The sequence below is a fragment of the Oryx dammah genome, unplaced genomic scaffold (assembly GCF_014754425.2).
Source record: "Oryx dammah isolate SB20612 unplaced genomic scaffold, SCBI_Odam_1.1 HiC_scaffold_23, whole genome shotgun sequence".
Taxonomy (NCBI): domain Eukaryota; kingdom Metazoa; phylum Chordata; class Mammalia; order Artiodactyla; family Bovidae; genus Oryx; species Oryx dammah.
In genome coordinates this window covers 60,189,020-60,205,464 of record NW_024070207.1, presented here as the reverse complement: position 1 = coordinate 60,205,464, position 16,445 = coordinate 60,189,020, and the positions used below count along the sequence as shown (strand labels likewise).

The 16,445-nt window shown below is 39.3% G+C and overlaps 1 protein-coding gene across 1 annotated transcript; it reads left to right on the top strand.

Moving 5' to 3' along the window:
• The first annotated feature begins 4,337 nt into the window (after positions 1–4,337).
• On the top strand, positions 4,338–12,128 carry LOC120881606 (transcription factor BTF3-like). Its single transcript, XM_040265311.1, has 2 exons — positions 4,338–4,367; positions 11,694–12,128. Exons 1-2 carry the CDS (start codon positions 4,338–4,340, stop codon positions 12,108–12,110), a joined length of 447 nt encoding a protein of 148 aa, XP_040121245.1. The 3' UTR covers positions 12,111–12,128.
• The last annotated feature ends 4,317 nt before the right edge of the window (positions 12,129–16,445 follow it).

The following is a 16,445-nucleotide window of genomic DNA, read 5'->3' as shown; positions in this document are numbered from 1 at the left end:
CATGAAATTCCACATGTTCAAGCTGGTTTTGGAAAAGGCAGAGGAACCAGAGATCAAATTGCCAATATCCTCTGGATCATGGAAAAAGCAAGAGAGTTCCAGAAAAAAAAAAAAACATTTATTTGTGCTTTATTGACTATGTCAAAGCTTTTGATTATTAGGATCACAAAAACTGCAAAATTCAGAAAGAGATGGGAATACCAGACCACCTGACCTGCCTCTTGAGAAATCTGTATGCAGGTCATGAAGCAACAGTTAGAACTGGACATAGAAAAACAGACTGGTTCCAAATAAGAAAAGGAGTACGTCAAGGCTGTATGTTGTCACCCTGCTTGTTTAACTTATATGCAGAGTACACCATAAGAAATGGTGGGCTGGATGAAGCACAAGCTGGAATCAAGATTGCCGGGAGAAATATCAGTAACCTCAGATATGCAGATGACACCATCCTTATGGCAGAAAGGGAAGAAAACTAAAAAGCCTCTTGATGAAAGTGAAAGAGGAGAGTGAGAAAGTTGGCTTAAAGTTCAACATTCAGAAAACTAAGATCATGGCATCCAGTTCTATCAAACTCATATCCATTGAGTCAGTGATGCCATCCAACCATCTCATCCTCTGTTGTCCCCTTCTCCTTCTGCCCTCAGTCTTTCCCAGCATCAGGGTTTTTCAAATGAGTCACCTCTTTGCATCAGGTGACCAAAGTGTTGGAGTTTCAGCTTCAACATCAGTCCTTCCAATGAATATTCAGGACTGATTTCCTTTAGGATGGACTGGTTGGATCTCCTTGCAGTCCAAGGGACTCTCAAGAGTCTTCTCCAACCCCACAGTTCAAAAGCATCAATTCTTTGGTGCTCAGCTTTCTTTATACTCCAACACTCACTTCCTACATGACTACTGGAAAAACCATAGCTTTGATTAGATGGACCTTTGTGGGGAAAGTAATGTCTCTGTTTTTTAATATGCTGTCTAGGTGGGTCAAAACTTTCCTTCCAAGGAGTAAGCGTCTTTTCATTTCATGGCTGCAGTCACCATCTGCAGTGATTTGGGAGCCCCCCAAAATAAAATCTGCCACTGTTTCCACTGTTTTCCCATCTATTTGCCATGAAGTGATGGGATCAGATGCTTTCTCACTCTCCTCTTTCACTTTCATCAAAAGGATCTTTAGTTCTTCACTTTCTGCCATAAAGGTGGTGTCACCTGCATATCTGAGGTTATTGATATTTCTCCCGGCAATCTTGATTCCAGCTGGTGCTTCATCTGGTCCAGCATTTCTCATAATGTACTCTGCATATAAGTTAAATAAGTAGGGTGACAATATACAGCCTTGACATACTTCTTTCCCGATTTGGAACCAGATTCAAAGGATTAGATCTGATATCGAGTGCCTCAAGAACTATGGATGGAGGAGGCAGTGATCAAAACCATCCCCAAGAAAAAGAAATGAAAAAAGGCAAAATGGTTGTCTGAGGAGGCCTTACAAATAACCGAGAAAAGAAGTGAAAGGCCAAGGAGGAAAGGAAAGATATACCCCTCTGAGTGCAGAGTTCCAAAGAATAGCAAGGAGAGATAAGAAAACCTTCCTAAGTGATCAATGCAAAGAAAAAGAGGAAAAGAATAGAATGGGAAAGACTAGAGATCTCCTCAAGAAAGTTAGAGATACCAAGGGAACATTACATGGAAAGATGGGCACAATAAAGGACAGAAATTGTATGGATCTAACAGAAACCGAAGATACTAAGAAAAGGTGGCAAGAATACACAGAAGAACTATACAAAAAAGACCTCCATGACCCAGATAATCAAGATGGTGTGATCACTCATCTAGAGCCAGACATCTTGGAATATGAAGTCAAATGGGCTTTAGGAAGCATCACTACAAACAAAGCTAGTAGAGGTGATTGAATTCCAGCTGAGCTATTTCAAATCCTAAGAGATGATTCCTGAAAGTGCTGCACTCAATATGTCAGCATATTGAGAGGACCTGCATGTGTGCATGCTAAGTCACTTCAGGCAGGCCCAACTCTGTGTGACCCTATGGACTGTAGCATGCCAGGCTGCTCTATCTATGGTATTCTCCAGGCAAGAGTACTTGAGTGGTTGTCATGCCCTCCTCCAGGGGATCTTCCCACATGTCCTAGGTCTCCTGCATTGGCAGGCAGGTTCTTTACCACCAGCACCCCAGGGAAGCCCGGAGGGAACCTACTTCAACATACTATATGACAAACCCACAACTAACATACTCAATGATGGAAAAACTGAAAGCATTTCCTTAAGATCATGGACAAGACAAGGGTGTTCACTCTCATCACTTTTATTCAGCATATATCATTTATATGTGAAATTTTAAAAAATGATACAACAGAGCCTATTTACAAGACAGAAAGAGACTCAAAGACTTTGACAATAAACTAATGGTTATCAAAGAGGAGAGATAAATTAGGAGTTTCAAATTAACATATACACAATACTATATATAAAATAGATAACCAACAAGGCCCTACTGCATAGCACAGGGAACTCACCCCATATTTTGTAATAATCTATATGGGAAGAAAAGTATGGAAAATAACAGATATATGTATATGTATAACTGAATCACTTTTCTGTACACCTGAAACCAACACAACATTGTTAATCAACTCTACTCCAGTATAAAATAAAAAGGAAATTGAAAAAAAAAGATTCAATAGGACAAACAGGTCTCTTCTCCATTAAAGAAAAGACTATGAGAGCAACATAATAAATTACACAAAAGGGCGTATGACATCCAAACAATTATATATCAAACGGGTATAAATTGCTGTAAGTATGAATGATTGAATTTCCAAGTTCCTTGTTTGGATAATATTCAGATTTATGGTATTCTGATTTATTTCCTATTAGGAAACTAAGGAATGTCTATTCTTCAGGAATGCAATTTATTAAATGCTTATCCAAAATATAAAAGATATTCAAAGTAATCTTTCTAAAAATAACATTCAAAATTCATTGTTGTTCAGTTGCTCAGTCATGTCCAACTCTTTGTGATCCCATGGACTGCAGCACACCAGGCTTCTCTGTCCTTCACCATCTCCTGGAATTTGCTCAGATTCATGTCTCTTGAGTCAGTGATGCCATCCAACCATCTCATGCTCTATTGTCTCATTCTCCTCCTGCCTTCCGTATTTCCCAGCATCAGGGTCCTTTCTAATGAGTCAGCTCTTCACATCAGGTGGCCAAAGAATTGTAGCTTCAGTTTCAACATCAGTCCTTCCAGTGAATATTCATGGTTGATTTCCTTTAGAATTGACTTGTTTGATCTCCTTGATGTCCGAGGCACTCTCAAGTCTTCTCCAACACCATTTCTTCGGCACTCAGTCTTTTTATTGTCCAGCTCTCACATTCATACCTGACTACCAGAAAAACCATAGCTTTGACTATATGGACCTTTGCAGGCAAAGTAATGTCTCTGCTTTTTAATACACTGTCTAGGTTTGTTATTGCTTTTATTCCAAGGACTATTTACATTAGGTGCAAAGTCCAAACTGATTTGAAAGATTCATAGAAAAGCAGCCATTCTAGACTTTTCCTAATAGAAAAGTTGTTCACAACAAAAATGGAATTCAGTTGTTTCTTCTTCAAATCTACCTCCTACCCTTCCACACTTACCAATAAGCAACTTGCTACATTGACATTTCCATTATGTTTTAGGGTTAAATATAATTATATTATAAGATTATCACTTGATTTTCAGAAGAACCAACACAGAGAGGTATAACATAAAATTTCTTCTTTAAAATATATCTGATAAAATCCAACCAAACTGCTTTGGGAAAAATCTACATACATGTTGCACTCTGGTAAGAAGCATTTTTTTTTACATAGATGGGAAATAAAATATATTACATTTTTAGCTAAAATTGGATAATAATTTTGAGACTTAGTCAATTAACATAAGATTTATGTTTTCATGAACATAAATGACAAGAATCCTTGTCATTATCAGACTCAGTGGTGCCCAACGTGGGGCAGTTGTACCCTTCTGGGGAGAGGCTCTGGGCACCTCCAGGACCATCAAGCACAGCTTCCTCATGGATGACCACCTCTACCAGCTTCCTCGTGGCCACCTGAACCTCTTGTTTCAGTGTTACTAAATCTGGTGAGTCTGCTTTCCTCACTTCTTGGGGCCTCAAGACCCATATTTAGGCAATGTTTTCACCTCCCTTTGTCCTTTTCCCTCCCTTAATATCTCTCTACTTCTCTCTTTGTCCTCTCTTATTTCTACCCTCTCCTTCCAAGAGAGTGGATGTCAAGCATCAGTCTTCTCAGCTTGTGAGACCATGCTCCCCCTGGTTGGCAATGGCTCACCTTGATGGGCAACAAGCAGAGGTAAAAGAGGCTCTCCTTACACAGTGCAGACCCTGGTCCAGCAGGCTCTCCCTGACAGATTTATGACAGCATTAGAGGTTTAAATCTCATATCATGTAGTACCTGAAAGTATTATTGACCCAGTGAAAAGTGAAAGTCGTTCAGTTGTGTCCAACTCTTTGTGACCCCATGGACTATACAGTCCATGGAATTCTCCAGGCCAGAATACTGGAGTGGGTAGCCTTTCCCTTTTCCAGGGGATCTTCCCAACCCAGGGATTAAACCCAGGTCTCCCACATTGCACACAGATTCTTTACCAGCTGAGCCACAGGGGAAGCCCAAGAATACTGGAGTGGGTAGCCCATCTTCTCCAGGAGATTGTCCTGACCCAGAAATCAAATTAGGGTATCCCACATTGCAGGTGGATTCTTTACCAACTGAGATATTGGGGAAACCCAGTAGTCTTATTTTATTTTACTGCTTTCTCTTTCTCTTTTTCAGTCTTTTTTGTCCCTCTTCTTTGTACCTTTCCCTTGATCCTTATACCTGCACTCATATCCCCTTTATTATGAAAAATTTTTGTGCCTTTTTTTATTTTTATTGGAGGATAATTGTTTTACAATGCTGTGTGGTCTCTGTAGCGCATCAACATGAATCAGTCATAAATACATACATAATATCCTCCTTTCCCCATTCCACCCCTCTAGGTCATCAGAGAATGCCAGGCTGGGCTCCCTGTGCTTACAGCAGCTTACAGCAGCTTACAGCAGCTTACAGCTAATTATCCATTTACACATGATAGTGTATACATGTCAATGCTACTTCTCCTTCTCCTGGTCCTACCTTCTCCTTCCCCCACTAAACAGTGTTTGTATCTAAGTTTTTGTCACTGGTGTCTGTTTTATGTAGTTTTGTCTGTCCAACTGTTCCTGCAAGACTCTGCCAAAATTGTGGGCACAGGGGACCATTTAAAGTTTGAAATACAAATGCAACCTACATTGCCTGAGACTCCAGCTTTGATTTCTTGGTAGGATTTTAAAGAACAAAAAGAAAAGAAAATTTGCATTTCTGCCTACTATGCCTTTGCAATTTCTGCCTCCTATGCCTACCTGAGCTGGAGGAGCTTACAAAAGCTCTCTTCTACTTTTGCAATGTAACTATTCTGTCTGGGCTCTCGAGAATGGCTTGGTTCATCTGTAGTCCCCTAGACTGAAGGGAGGGGAAAGGGGGCCATTTTAAATACAAGCAGGAAAACTATGAGATCTCTGGTTCTACAGAAATTTGCTTGTCTGGCTTAAGCTTGTGGACTTTATTAACACAGACCTGTCTTTAGAGCCATCAACATTAAGTGTAATACTTTCATTGTAACTAGGGTTATGGAAAGTCAATAAGTGCATATTGTTTTTATTATGAAATCTGTCAACAGGGAAAATAACCTGATGTGATTAAATTTTTAAGTAAATATAACTGGGATAATGGCTTTTTGGTAAATTCTACAGGAATAATTGTGTTTTGAAAACATGCATCTGAAATGGTCCCTCCAAATTTTGGTAACAAAACTAAATTAAGGTGAATGATAAGAATTCATTGAATATACAGACCATTTCAAATAGGAAAAAAATATTGGGAACATGAATTGCTAAGCAGGTCTAAATTTACTTACTTTTGTTTTTTTGTGAGAGAGAAACTAAAGCTGTTTGGTGCCACCTTGAGATGTTCTCTACCAATCTATAGAATGCTAATGTGAAAGACAGTTCCTGGTTGCTTGAGTAAAGTAGGATGTGTGGTTTTAGAAAAAGAGGTGTGAGGAATGGAAATATATTTTGTTAAAGGAAAAAAGTTGATTCTGTCCTAAAGCTGGTTATTTCTAAATGGAAAGAATGAGATAAAGTATGGCTACAGAAAGTGGCAGAAGGTTTGTGGAAGTGGGACACTGAGAAAAGAATTTTTTATGTGGTCAGGATTTTCTAAAGTTGGAATTAGGTAAATGAATTTTATTTAATTTATTTAGGTAAATGGATTTTATTAAGATAGGCTGATGCAGGAGTAGATTTGTTTTCTCTTTCATAAGAGAACAGCGTTTTCCTGGAATGTTCCTTCTGATAACAGATTCTGAGCTTACCTCATATCTCAGTTGGTAAAGAATCCACCTGCAATGCAGAAGATCCTGGTTTGATTCCTGGGTCGGGACAATCTCCTGGAGAATGGATAGCCCACTCCAGTATTCTTGGGCTTCCCTTGTGGCTTAGCTGGTAAAGAATTCGCTTGCAATGTGCAAGACCTGGGTTCGATCTCTGGATTGGGAAGATCCCCTGGAGAAGGGAAAGGCTATCCACTCCAGTATTTTGGCCTGTAGAATTCCATGGACAGTCCATGGGGTCACAAAGAGTCAAACACGACTGAGCAACTTTCACTTCACTGTGTGTTTCTATACCTTTAAGGGATCTGTATTTACTTTTGAAATCTTTTTTTCACCTTACTTCAAGGAATAATTGTTTCACAGCAACCTATGTTTCTATTTGACTGGGTGTTTTAAAAATTTTTGAAAATTTTGACATACTTCCCAGATATAAAATTCTAATAAAATTTATTTTGACCTCCAGCTAACTTTTAGGTACTCCAAAGGGCCCCTGGAGCCTCTCAAACAGACATCCTAAATTAATTGAGTTGGTATGTTAAATTATATGGGAAGTGCTATCCAAACTCGCTGTTGCCTGTGTCAGATTAAATCATCTGCTGTCTAGTTTCTCACCTTACTTTATGTCCAAAAAATTCCTTGTGGGAATACTCCCACCTCTAGACCTTCAGGTTCTGACACCCATGGCATTTTCCATTATGCCTAACTCCAATTCCTACAGGAGTTCCTTTTGTATCTGAAATAAAGGACCTCCTTCTTTGCCAGGCCTTGACAGCTCATACCTTTTTACAGACTACCTATTGGATTGGCTGATTCCAAGCAGCCCACATCCTAGGCTTTAAAGATGTTCAATCTTGAGGTCTACAACTCAACTGTGAGAAAATTGTTCTAGGACATAAGCATTATATAGATAACAGATCTCCCTCAAGGAGAGTCCTGGCAAAACACTGACACTGGTTCAAATGTCCCTTATTGAGGACCCCTTGTGCAAGAGATAAGGATGACCAGAAATATCTGGTTAGGTGATGGGAGAGTGGAGAATGCTCAAAACCCCATTGGGTGAGAAGGGAACTCAGAGGATACTCCAACTCCCTTCTGAAAAAAGCCCCCTGGTAAAATGTCTCCAGGATGATGAATTTCATTTCTAAGAGTGCTCTTTCTCTGTACTGTTACTCAACACGGGAGGATCCTCTTCTAAGCCAGATGAAACACTTCTGGAATATATCCTTAAAAACTGGAAAAAAAATTTTAAATAACTTGACTGAAAGGGAAAAACTTTAAACATTATTGCCAGGCCTTCATATAGGTTTGGGGGGATGGAGAAAAATGGCCTGAAAATGGGTCTCTGAATTACAATACTGTCTTACAATTTGATCTTTACTGTCACAAGATGGGGAATTGGACTGGGGTTCATATTCCAAGCCTTCATGGTCCTTTACCAAAACCCTGCTCTACGAGGCTCTTGTAATCAAAAGACTGGGGAATCAGAAAGCACTCCCAACATTTTAGATTATACCCTCCCAATCTTCCCCAATTCTCAGGGGGAGCAGGAAACCAAGTTTCCCCTGCTTCTCCAGAGCCACCTACTTCTCTGGAGTCACCTATTTCTCCAGATCCCTCTGACCAATCCCAAACTCCATTCCCTATATCCATTTATACCCTTCATTACCCCAGGAAGGAGAGACTAGTCCCTGAAAAGTAACTTAGTGGAACTTCCTATCACCCAGGATCAGGAAAAATATGCCCTGGTGAAGCAACAATCAAAGTACATGTGCCTTTCTCTTTAACTGATTTAACCCAATGCAAACAGAGATTGTGCTGATTTTTCTGAAGATCCTAGTAAGTTTGTTGAAATAGCTTCAGTCCCAATTCTGGCATTTGATTTAACTTGAATGTTCTAGTAGTCCTATCTACTTGATGTACTCTTGGGAAAAAACAGGCTCAAGACAGCAGCCCAGGGGCATGGTGACCAGCTTGCCAGAGACTAACCTGAATATTCTGTTGTGGATGGAGACACAGTTCCAAATCAGAAGTCCCATTAGAATTATAATTCTTGGGAGGGAACAGAATCCAGGAAGTACATGATCCAATCAATGTGTATTAGAAGGGATGAGAAAGTGTATCAAAAAGCCAGTTAACTATGAAGAGGTTAAATGAATGACCCAGGAAGAAAAAGAAAATCCAACCCTCTTTCAGGGATGGCTTGTGGTGCCTTTTGATCTTTCCATTCCTGAAGGTTGCTAATTTGCTTCAGTCATGTCCGACTCTGCATGACCCCATCAACGGCAGCCCACCAGGTTTCCCCGTCCCTGGGATTCTCCAGGCAAGAACATTGGAGTGGGTTGCCATTTCCTTCTGCAATGCATGAAAGTGGAAAGTGAAAAGTGAAAATGAAGTAGCTCAGTCATGTCCAACTCTTCGCTACCCCATGGACTGCAGCCTACCAGGCTCCTCCGTCCATGGGATTTTCCAGGCAAGAGTACTGGAGTGGGGTGCCATAGCCTTCTGGAGGAAACTCCAAAAACTACAATTAGACCCACAAACCCCAATGCCCCAGATCCTAGAGGTGGCCTTTGGGATATCTGATAATTGAGATCAAGCCAAGGAAGAAGAGAGAACCTGATGTGAAAGCAGACAGGCGACAGCTCATGCTAAACTGGTGGCCATAACTGTCAGCCATGTCTTGCAACATCAAGACAAACCAAGGGGACCAAGGAAGTTTAACTATCCACCTTGAGAAAAACAGCAAGGTGGAATGCTTCAAATATAAGTCAACCAGCCACTGAGCTCCAAACTGACAAAAGGAAACCCTGGTCTATGTCCAGTCTGCAAACAAAATGTTATTAGAAGTGGGACTGTCCCCATTCCCAAAGGGGAAGTCAGGGGATGGCTCCTACTCCCAAGATGGCCATGCTGAATGATTGACGCAGCTCAGGGATTCTGGTGGCTCCCCCAATGAGATGTCTATCTCCACTGAGGAGCTCTGGTTAGTCCTTGACATAGTTTGTAGGAAAAAAAATTTGTTAATGGATACAGGAGACACTTCTTCTGTCCTGATTTCTCATACTGGGTCTTTTTATTTCAAAAACTCTACTGTGACTGGTGTTGACAGAAAGCCTCACACCCATTTCTTCACTGGGCCTCTCAGTTGCTAATTTGAACAGTGTTTGATATCATATGTCTTCGTAGTTGTGCCTGAGTTTCCTACCCTACTACTGGGAAGAGACTGTCTGAGCTCCCCCTGTAGCCATACTCTGGCTCAGTTCAGTGACTGGGTTGTGTCTGACTCTTTGTGACCCCATGAACCTCAGCACGCCAGGCCTCCCTGTCCATCACCATCTCCCGGAGTTCACTCAGACTCACGTCCATCGAGTCCGTGATGCCATCCAGCCATCTCATCCTCGGTCATCCCCTTCTCCTCCTGCCCTGAATCCCTCCCAGCATCAGAGTTTTTTCCAATGAGTCAACTCTTTGCATGAGGTGGCCAAAGTACTGGAGTTTCAGCTTTAGCATCATTCCTTCCAAAGAAATCCCAGGGTTGATCTCCTTCAGAAAGGACTGGTTGGATCTCCTTGTAGTCCAAGGGACTCTCAGGAGTCTTATCCAACACCACAGTTCAAAAGCATCAATTCTTCGGCGCTCAGCCTTCTTCACAGTCCAACTCTCACATCCATACATGACCACAGGAAAAACCATAGCCTTGACTAGATGGACCTTAGTCGGCAAAGTAATGTCTCTGCTTTTGAATATGCTTATCTAGGTTGGTCATAACTTTTCTTCCAAGGAGTAAGCGTCTTTTAATTTCATGGCTGCAGTCACCATCTGCAGTGATTCTGGAGCCCAAAAAAATAAAGTCTGACACTGTTTCCACTGTTTCCCCAGCTATTTCCCATGAAGTGATGGGACCAGATGCCATAATCTTCGTTTTCTGAATGTTGAGCTTTAGGCCAACTTTTTTGCTCTCCTCTTTCACTTTCATCAAGAGGCTTTTTAGTTCCTCTTCACTTTCTGCCATAAGGGTGGTGTCATCTGCATATCTGAGGTTATTGATATTTCTCCCAGCAATCTTGATTCCAGCTTGTGTTTCTTCCAGTCCAGTGTTTCTCATGATGTACTCTGCATATAAGTTAAATAAGCAGGGTGACAATATACAGCCTTGACGTACTCCTTTTCCTATTTGGAACCAGTCTGTTGTTCCATGTCCAGTTTTAACTGTTGCTTCCTGACCTGCAAACAGATTTCTCAAGAGGCAGGTGAGGTGGTCTGGTATTCCCATCTCTTTCAGAATTTTCCACAGTTTATTGTGATCCAGACAGTCAGAGGCTTTGGCATCGTCAATAAAGCAGAAATAGATGTTTTTCTGGAACTCTCTTGCTTTTTCCATGATCCAGCAGATATTGGCATTTTGATCTCTGGTTCCTCTGCCTTTTCTAAAACCAGCTTGAACATCAGGGAGTTCACGGTTCACGTATTGCTGAAGCCTGGCTTGGAGAATTTTGAGCATTACTTTACTAGCATGTGAGATGAGTGCAATTGTGCGGTAGTTTGAACATTCTTTGGCATTGCCTTTCTTCAGGCATGACCTAAATCAAATATCAGGTATAGGGGGAAAAAACTATTAAAAAAAAAAACCCACAAACACATGGAAGCTAAACAATATGCTTTTGAATAATCAGTAGTTCACTGAAGAAATGAAAGAAGAAATAAAAAATACCTAGAAGCAAATGATAGTGAAAACAAGACAACTTAAACTTATGGGATGCGCTAAACACATTACTAAGAGGGAAGTTTATAGCAATACAAGCCTATCTCAAGAAATAAGAAAAATATCAAATAAATAATCTAACCTTACACCTAAAGCAACTAGAAAAAGAACAAAACCCCCAAAGTTAGTAGAAGGAAAGAAATTATAAAGATCAGAGCAGAAATAAATGAAAAAGAAATGAAGGATACAGTAGCAAAGATCAATAAAACTAAAAGCTGTTTCTTTAATAAGATAAAATTGACAAACCATTAGCCACACTCATCAAGAGAGAAAGGAAGATGACTCAAGTAAATAAAATTAGAAATAAAAAGGCAGAAGTTACAACAGACAACACAGAAATACAAAGAGCCATAAGAAACTACTATGAGGACCTCAGCTGGTCTGCCTGAGACCACCTGAGCACCAACCCTAGTCCCCTGCACGGCCCCATTTCTGCTCCAACAAGGGAACTGCTCATAGAAAGAAGGTGGTTCATAGAACAGCTACAGCAGATGACAAAAAACTTCAGTTCTCTTTAAAGAAGTTGGGAGTAAACAATATCTCTGGTATTGAAGAGGTGAATATGTTCACAAATCAAGGAACAGTGATCCACTTTAACAACCCTAAAGTTCAGGCATCTCTGGCAGCAAACACTTTCACCATTACGGGCCACGCTGAGACAAAGCAACTGACAGAAATGCTCCTCAGCATCTTAAACCAGCTTGGTGCCGACAGTCTCACCAGTTTAAGGAGACTGGCTGAAGCTCTGCCCAAACAATCTGTGGATGGAAAATCATCACTTGCCACTGGAGAGGAGGATGATAATGAAGTTCCAGATCTTGTGGAGAATTTTGATGAGGCTTCCAAGAATGAAGCAAACTGAATTGAGTTAACTTCTGAAGAAGATAAATCTTGAAGAAGTTACTGGGAGCTGCTATTTTATATTATGACTGCTTTTTAAAATTTTGCTTATGGATCTGATAAAATCTAGATCTCTAATATTTTTAAGCCTAAGCCCCTGGTCATTGCAGCTCTTTTCAGTTTTTGCTTATATACAATTCATTCTTTGCAGCTCATGAAGCTGAAGAAGCCTAAAAATAAAGTTTGGGACAAAGATAAATAAAATTCTTTGGCTAGTTAAAAAAAAAAGGAACTACTATGAGCAACTATTTGTCAATAAAATGAACAATCTGGAAGAAATGGATCAATTCTTAGAAAAGTATACCCTTCCAAAACTGAACCCGGAGAAATAGAAAATGTAAAGAGACCAATCACAAAAGTCAAAGCTGTAATAAAAAAAAAAATCTGCCAGCAAACAAAAGCCCAAGGCCAGATGGTTTCATATGTGAATTCTACCAATAGTATAGGGAAGGACAAACACTGATCCTGCTCAAAATCTTCCAGAAAATTTCAAACAAAAACTCATTAATTCATTCTACAAGGGCACCATCACCCTGATAATAAAACCTGATAAACATGCCACAAAAGAAGAAAATTACAGGCCAATATCACTGATGAACTTAGATGCAAAAATCCTCAACAAAATTCTAGGAAACAGAATTCAACAACACATTAAAATGATTATGCATCATGATCAAGTGGGCTTTCCCCCAAGGATGCAAGAATTCATCAATATACACAAATCAGTCAATGTGATATACCATATTAACAAATTGAAATATAAAAACCATACAGTCATCTCTATAGATACAGAGGAAGCTTCTGACAAAATTCAACATCCATTTATGATAAAAAAAAAAATTCTCCAGAGAGTAGGCATTGAAGAACATAGCTAAACGTAATAAAGGCCATATTTGACAAACCCACAGCAAACATTATTCTCAATGGTGAAAAAACAATAAGCATTTCTCCTAAGATCAGGGACAAGAGAAGGTGCCCAGTCTTACCACTATTATTCAACATAATGTTGGAAGTCCTAAACACAGCAGTCAGAGAGTAAAAGTGATAAAAATGACTCCAGACTGGAAAAGAAGTAAAACTCTCATTGTTTGCAGATGACATGATACTATACTAGAAAATCCTAATGACGCCACCAGAAAATTAGTAGAGCTAATCAATGAATATAGTAAAGTTGCAGGATATAAAATTAATACACAGAGATCCCTTGCATTCCTATATACTAACAGTTAAAAATCAGGAAGAGGAATAATGGAAACAATCCCATTCACCACTGTAACAAAAGGAATAAAATACCTAGGAATAAACCTACCAAAAGAGATGAAAAATCTGCATGGAGAAAACTATAAGATATTAATGGAAGAAATCAATGAGGACACAAACAGATGGAGATATATATATATAGTTCTTGGACTGGAAGAATCAATATAGTGAACATGAGTACACTACCCAAAGCAATCTACAGATTCAATGCAATCCCTATCAAACTATCAATGAATTTTTTTAGAGAACTAGAGCAAAAAATTTCACAATTTGTATGGAAACATAAAGATCCCAAATAGCTAAAGCAATCTTGAGAAAGAAAAATGGAGCTGGAAGAATCAACCTTCCTAAATTCAGACTGTATTAAAAAGTTACAGTATGGTACTAGCACAAAAATAGAAATATAGACCAAGGGAACAAGACAGAAACACCAGAGATAAACCCATACACTTATGGGCACCTTATCTTTGACAAAGGAGGCAAGAATATACAATGGTGAAAATACAGCCTCTTCCATAAGTGGTGCTGAGAAAGCTAAACAGCTACATGTAAAAGAATAAAGTTAAAACTGTTTCCCAACACCATACACAAAAATAAACTCAAAATGGAATAAAGACTCAAATGTAAGGCCAGAAAGTATAAAGCTCCTAGAGGAAAACATAGGCAGCACACTCCTGATATAAATCACAGCAAGATCCTCTATGACCCACCTCCTAGAATAATAGAAATAAAAACAAAAATAAACAAATGGGACCTAATTAAACTTAAAATCTTTTGCACAGCAAAGGAAACTATAACCAAGGTGAAAAGACAAGCCTTAGAATGGGAGAAAATAATAGCAAATGAAACAGCTGACAAAAGGTGAATCTCCAAAAATAAGCATCTCACAGAGCTTGATAACAGAAACACATACAATCCAATCATAAACAGATATTTCTCCAAAGAATACCTACAGATGGCTAATAAACACATGAAAAAAATGCTCAACATCACTCATTACTAGAGAAATGCAAATCAAATCTACAATGATGTATTACCTCACACTAGTCAAAACAAAAAATCTACAAACAATAAATGTTGGAGAGGATGTAGAGAAAAGGCAACCCTCTTGCATTGTTGGTGTGAATATAAGTTGATACAATCACTGTAGAGAACATCATGGAGATTCCTTAAAAAACTGGGAATAAAACTACTATATGACCCAACAATCCAACTACTGGGCACATACCCCGAGGAAAATATAATTAAACATTACATGTGTACCACAATGTTCATTGCAGGACTATTTACAATAGCTAGGAAATGGAAGCAACCTAGATATCCATCAACAGATCAATGGATAAAGAAGTTGTGGTTCAAATATACAATGGAATGTTAGTCATAAAAAGGAATGCATTTGAGTCCATTCTAATGAGGTGGATGAACCTAGATCCTATTATACAGACCAAAGTAAATCAGAAAGAGAAAAACAAATATCATATATTAACATATATATATGGAATTAAAAGACGCTTACTCCTTGGAAGAAAAGTTATGACCAACCTAGATAGCATATTCAAAAGCAGAGACATTACTTTGCCGACTAAGGTCCGTCTAGTCAAGGCTATGGTTTTTCCAGTAGTCATGTATGGATGTGAGAGTTGGACTGTGAAGAAGGCTGAGCGCCGAAGAATTGATGCTTTTGAACTGTGGTGTTGGAGAAGACTCTTGAGAGTCCCTTGGACTGCAAGGAGATCCAACCAGTCCGTTCTGAAGGAGATCAACCCTGGGATTTCTTTGGAAGGAATGATGCTAAAGCTGAAACTCCAGTACTTTGGCCACCTCATGCGAAGAGTTGACTCATTGGAAAAGACTCTGATGCTGAGAGGGATTTGGGGCAGGAGGAGAAGGGGACGACCGAGGATGAGATGGCTGGATGGCATCACGGACTCGATGGAAGCAAGTCTGAGTGAACTCCGGGAGCTGGTGATGGACAAGGAGGCCTGGCGTGCTGCGGTTCATGGGGTCGCAGAGTCAGACATGACTGAGCGACTGAACTGAACTGATGGAATCTGGAATGACGATACTGATGAACCTGTTTGCAGAGCAACAATGGAGATGCAGACATAGAGAACAGACTTGTGAACAAAGCAAAGGAGAGTGAGGGATGAATTGAAAGAGTAAAATTGAAACATACACATTACCATATGTAAAATAGATATTCAGTGGGAATTTGCTGTATGATGCAGGGAATTCAAACCTGATGCTCTATGACAATCTAGAGGGGTGGGAGGTGGGAGGGAAGTTCATAACGGAGGGAATATATGTATACCTATGGCTGATTCATGTTGAAATTTGGCAGAAACAAACATAACATTGTAAGGAAATTATCCTCCAATGAAAAATAAACAAATTTCTTTAAAAACTAACTAAAGATTTAAGAATACGCTTGTTTCAGCTTCCTCACCACCTTATGCTGTTCTTAGTACCCTGACTTTTCTCACTTTGTAAAATGGTTTTGTTTCTCCCATCTGTTTCAAAACCCGAGGATATCTTTCTGTGTTCTGGCACATCTTCATCTATATTCTGAGCTCCTCAAATTACTTGACACTATCTTATTCACAGTACCCTAACTCCAGAGGAGGAAAAGCAGCCAAGTTTTAATTTCTTTCTTCCTGTATTATTTCTTCTTTAAAAAGACATGACTCCTTCCTAGTCCCAGAAACTGGAAAATATTCCCCCATCCCTTCTTATAGGTACAAAGGTCTATAAATAAGGATGTCTGTGAACTGAAATCTTTTGCATGGTCCTAATAGTATAAAAATAGATGAGGCTCAATGGCATTAATTCTCATAAAAATTCAGTTCATTTCAAATATAAAGTGAATATTTTTAAAAACCTAATTTTCATAGTCATAACTATTGTAGTAGAAGAATGATATCTTTTTAAATCATTTGGTCAAAAACAAGAAAGCTCAAAGCTTTACCAAGCAAGAGTATAATGACATTAGCATTTGGACCTAATTAAAGAATAAAGCAATTTTCCCTTTGCTAGCAAA

Bases quoted from the DNA above. Each gene is read 5' to 3' on its own strand.
- LOC120881606 (XM_040265311.1), top strand. From the start codon at position 4,338: ATGGCTCACCTTGATGGGCAACAAGCAGAG. The intron at 4,368-11,693 runs GTAAAAGAGGCT...TGCTCCAACAAG, and splicing joins TTGATGGGCAACAAGCAGAG to GGAACTGCTCATAGAAAGAA.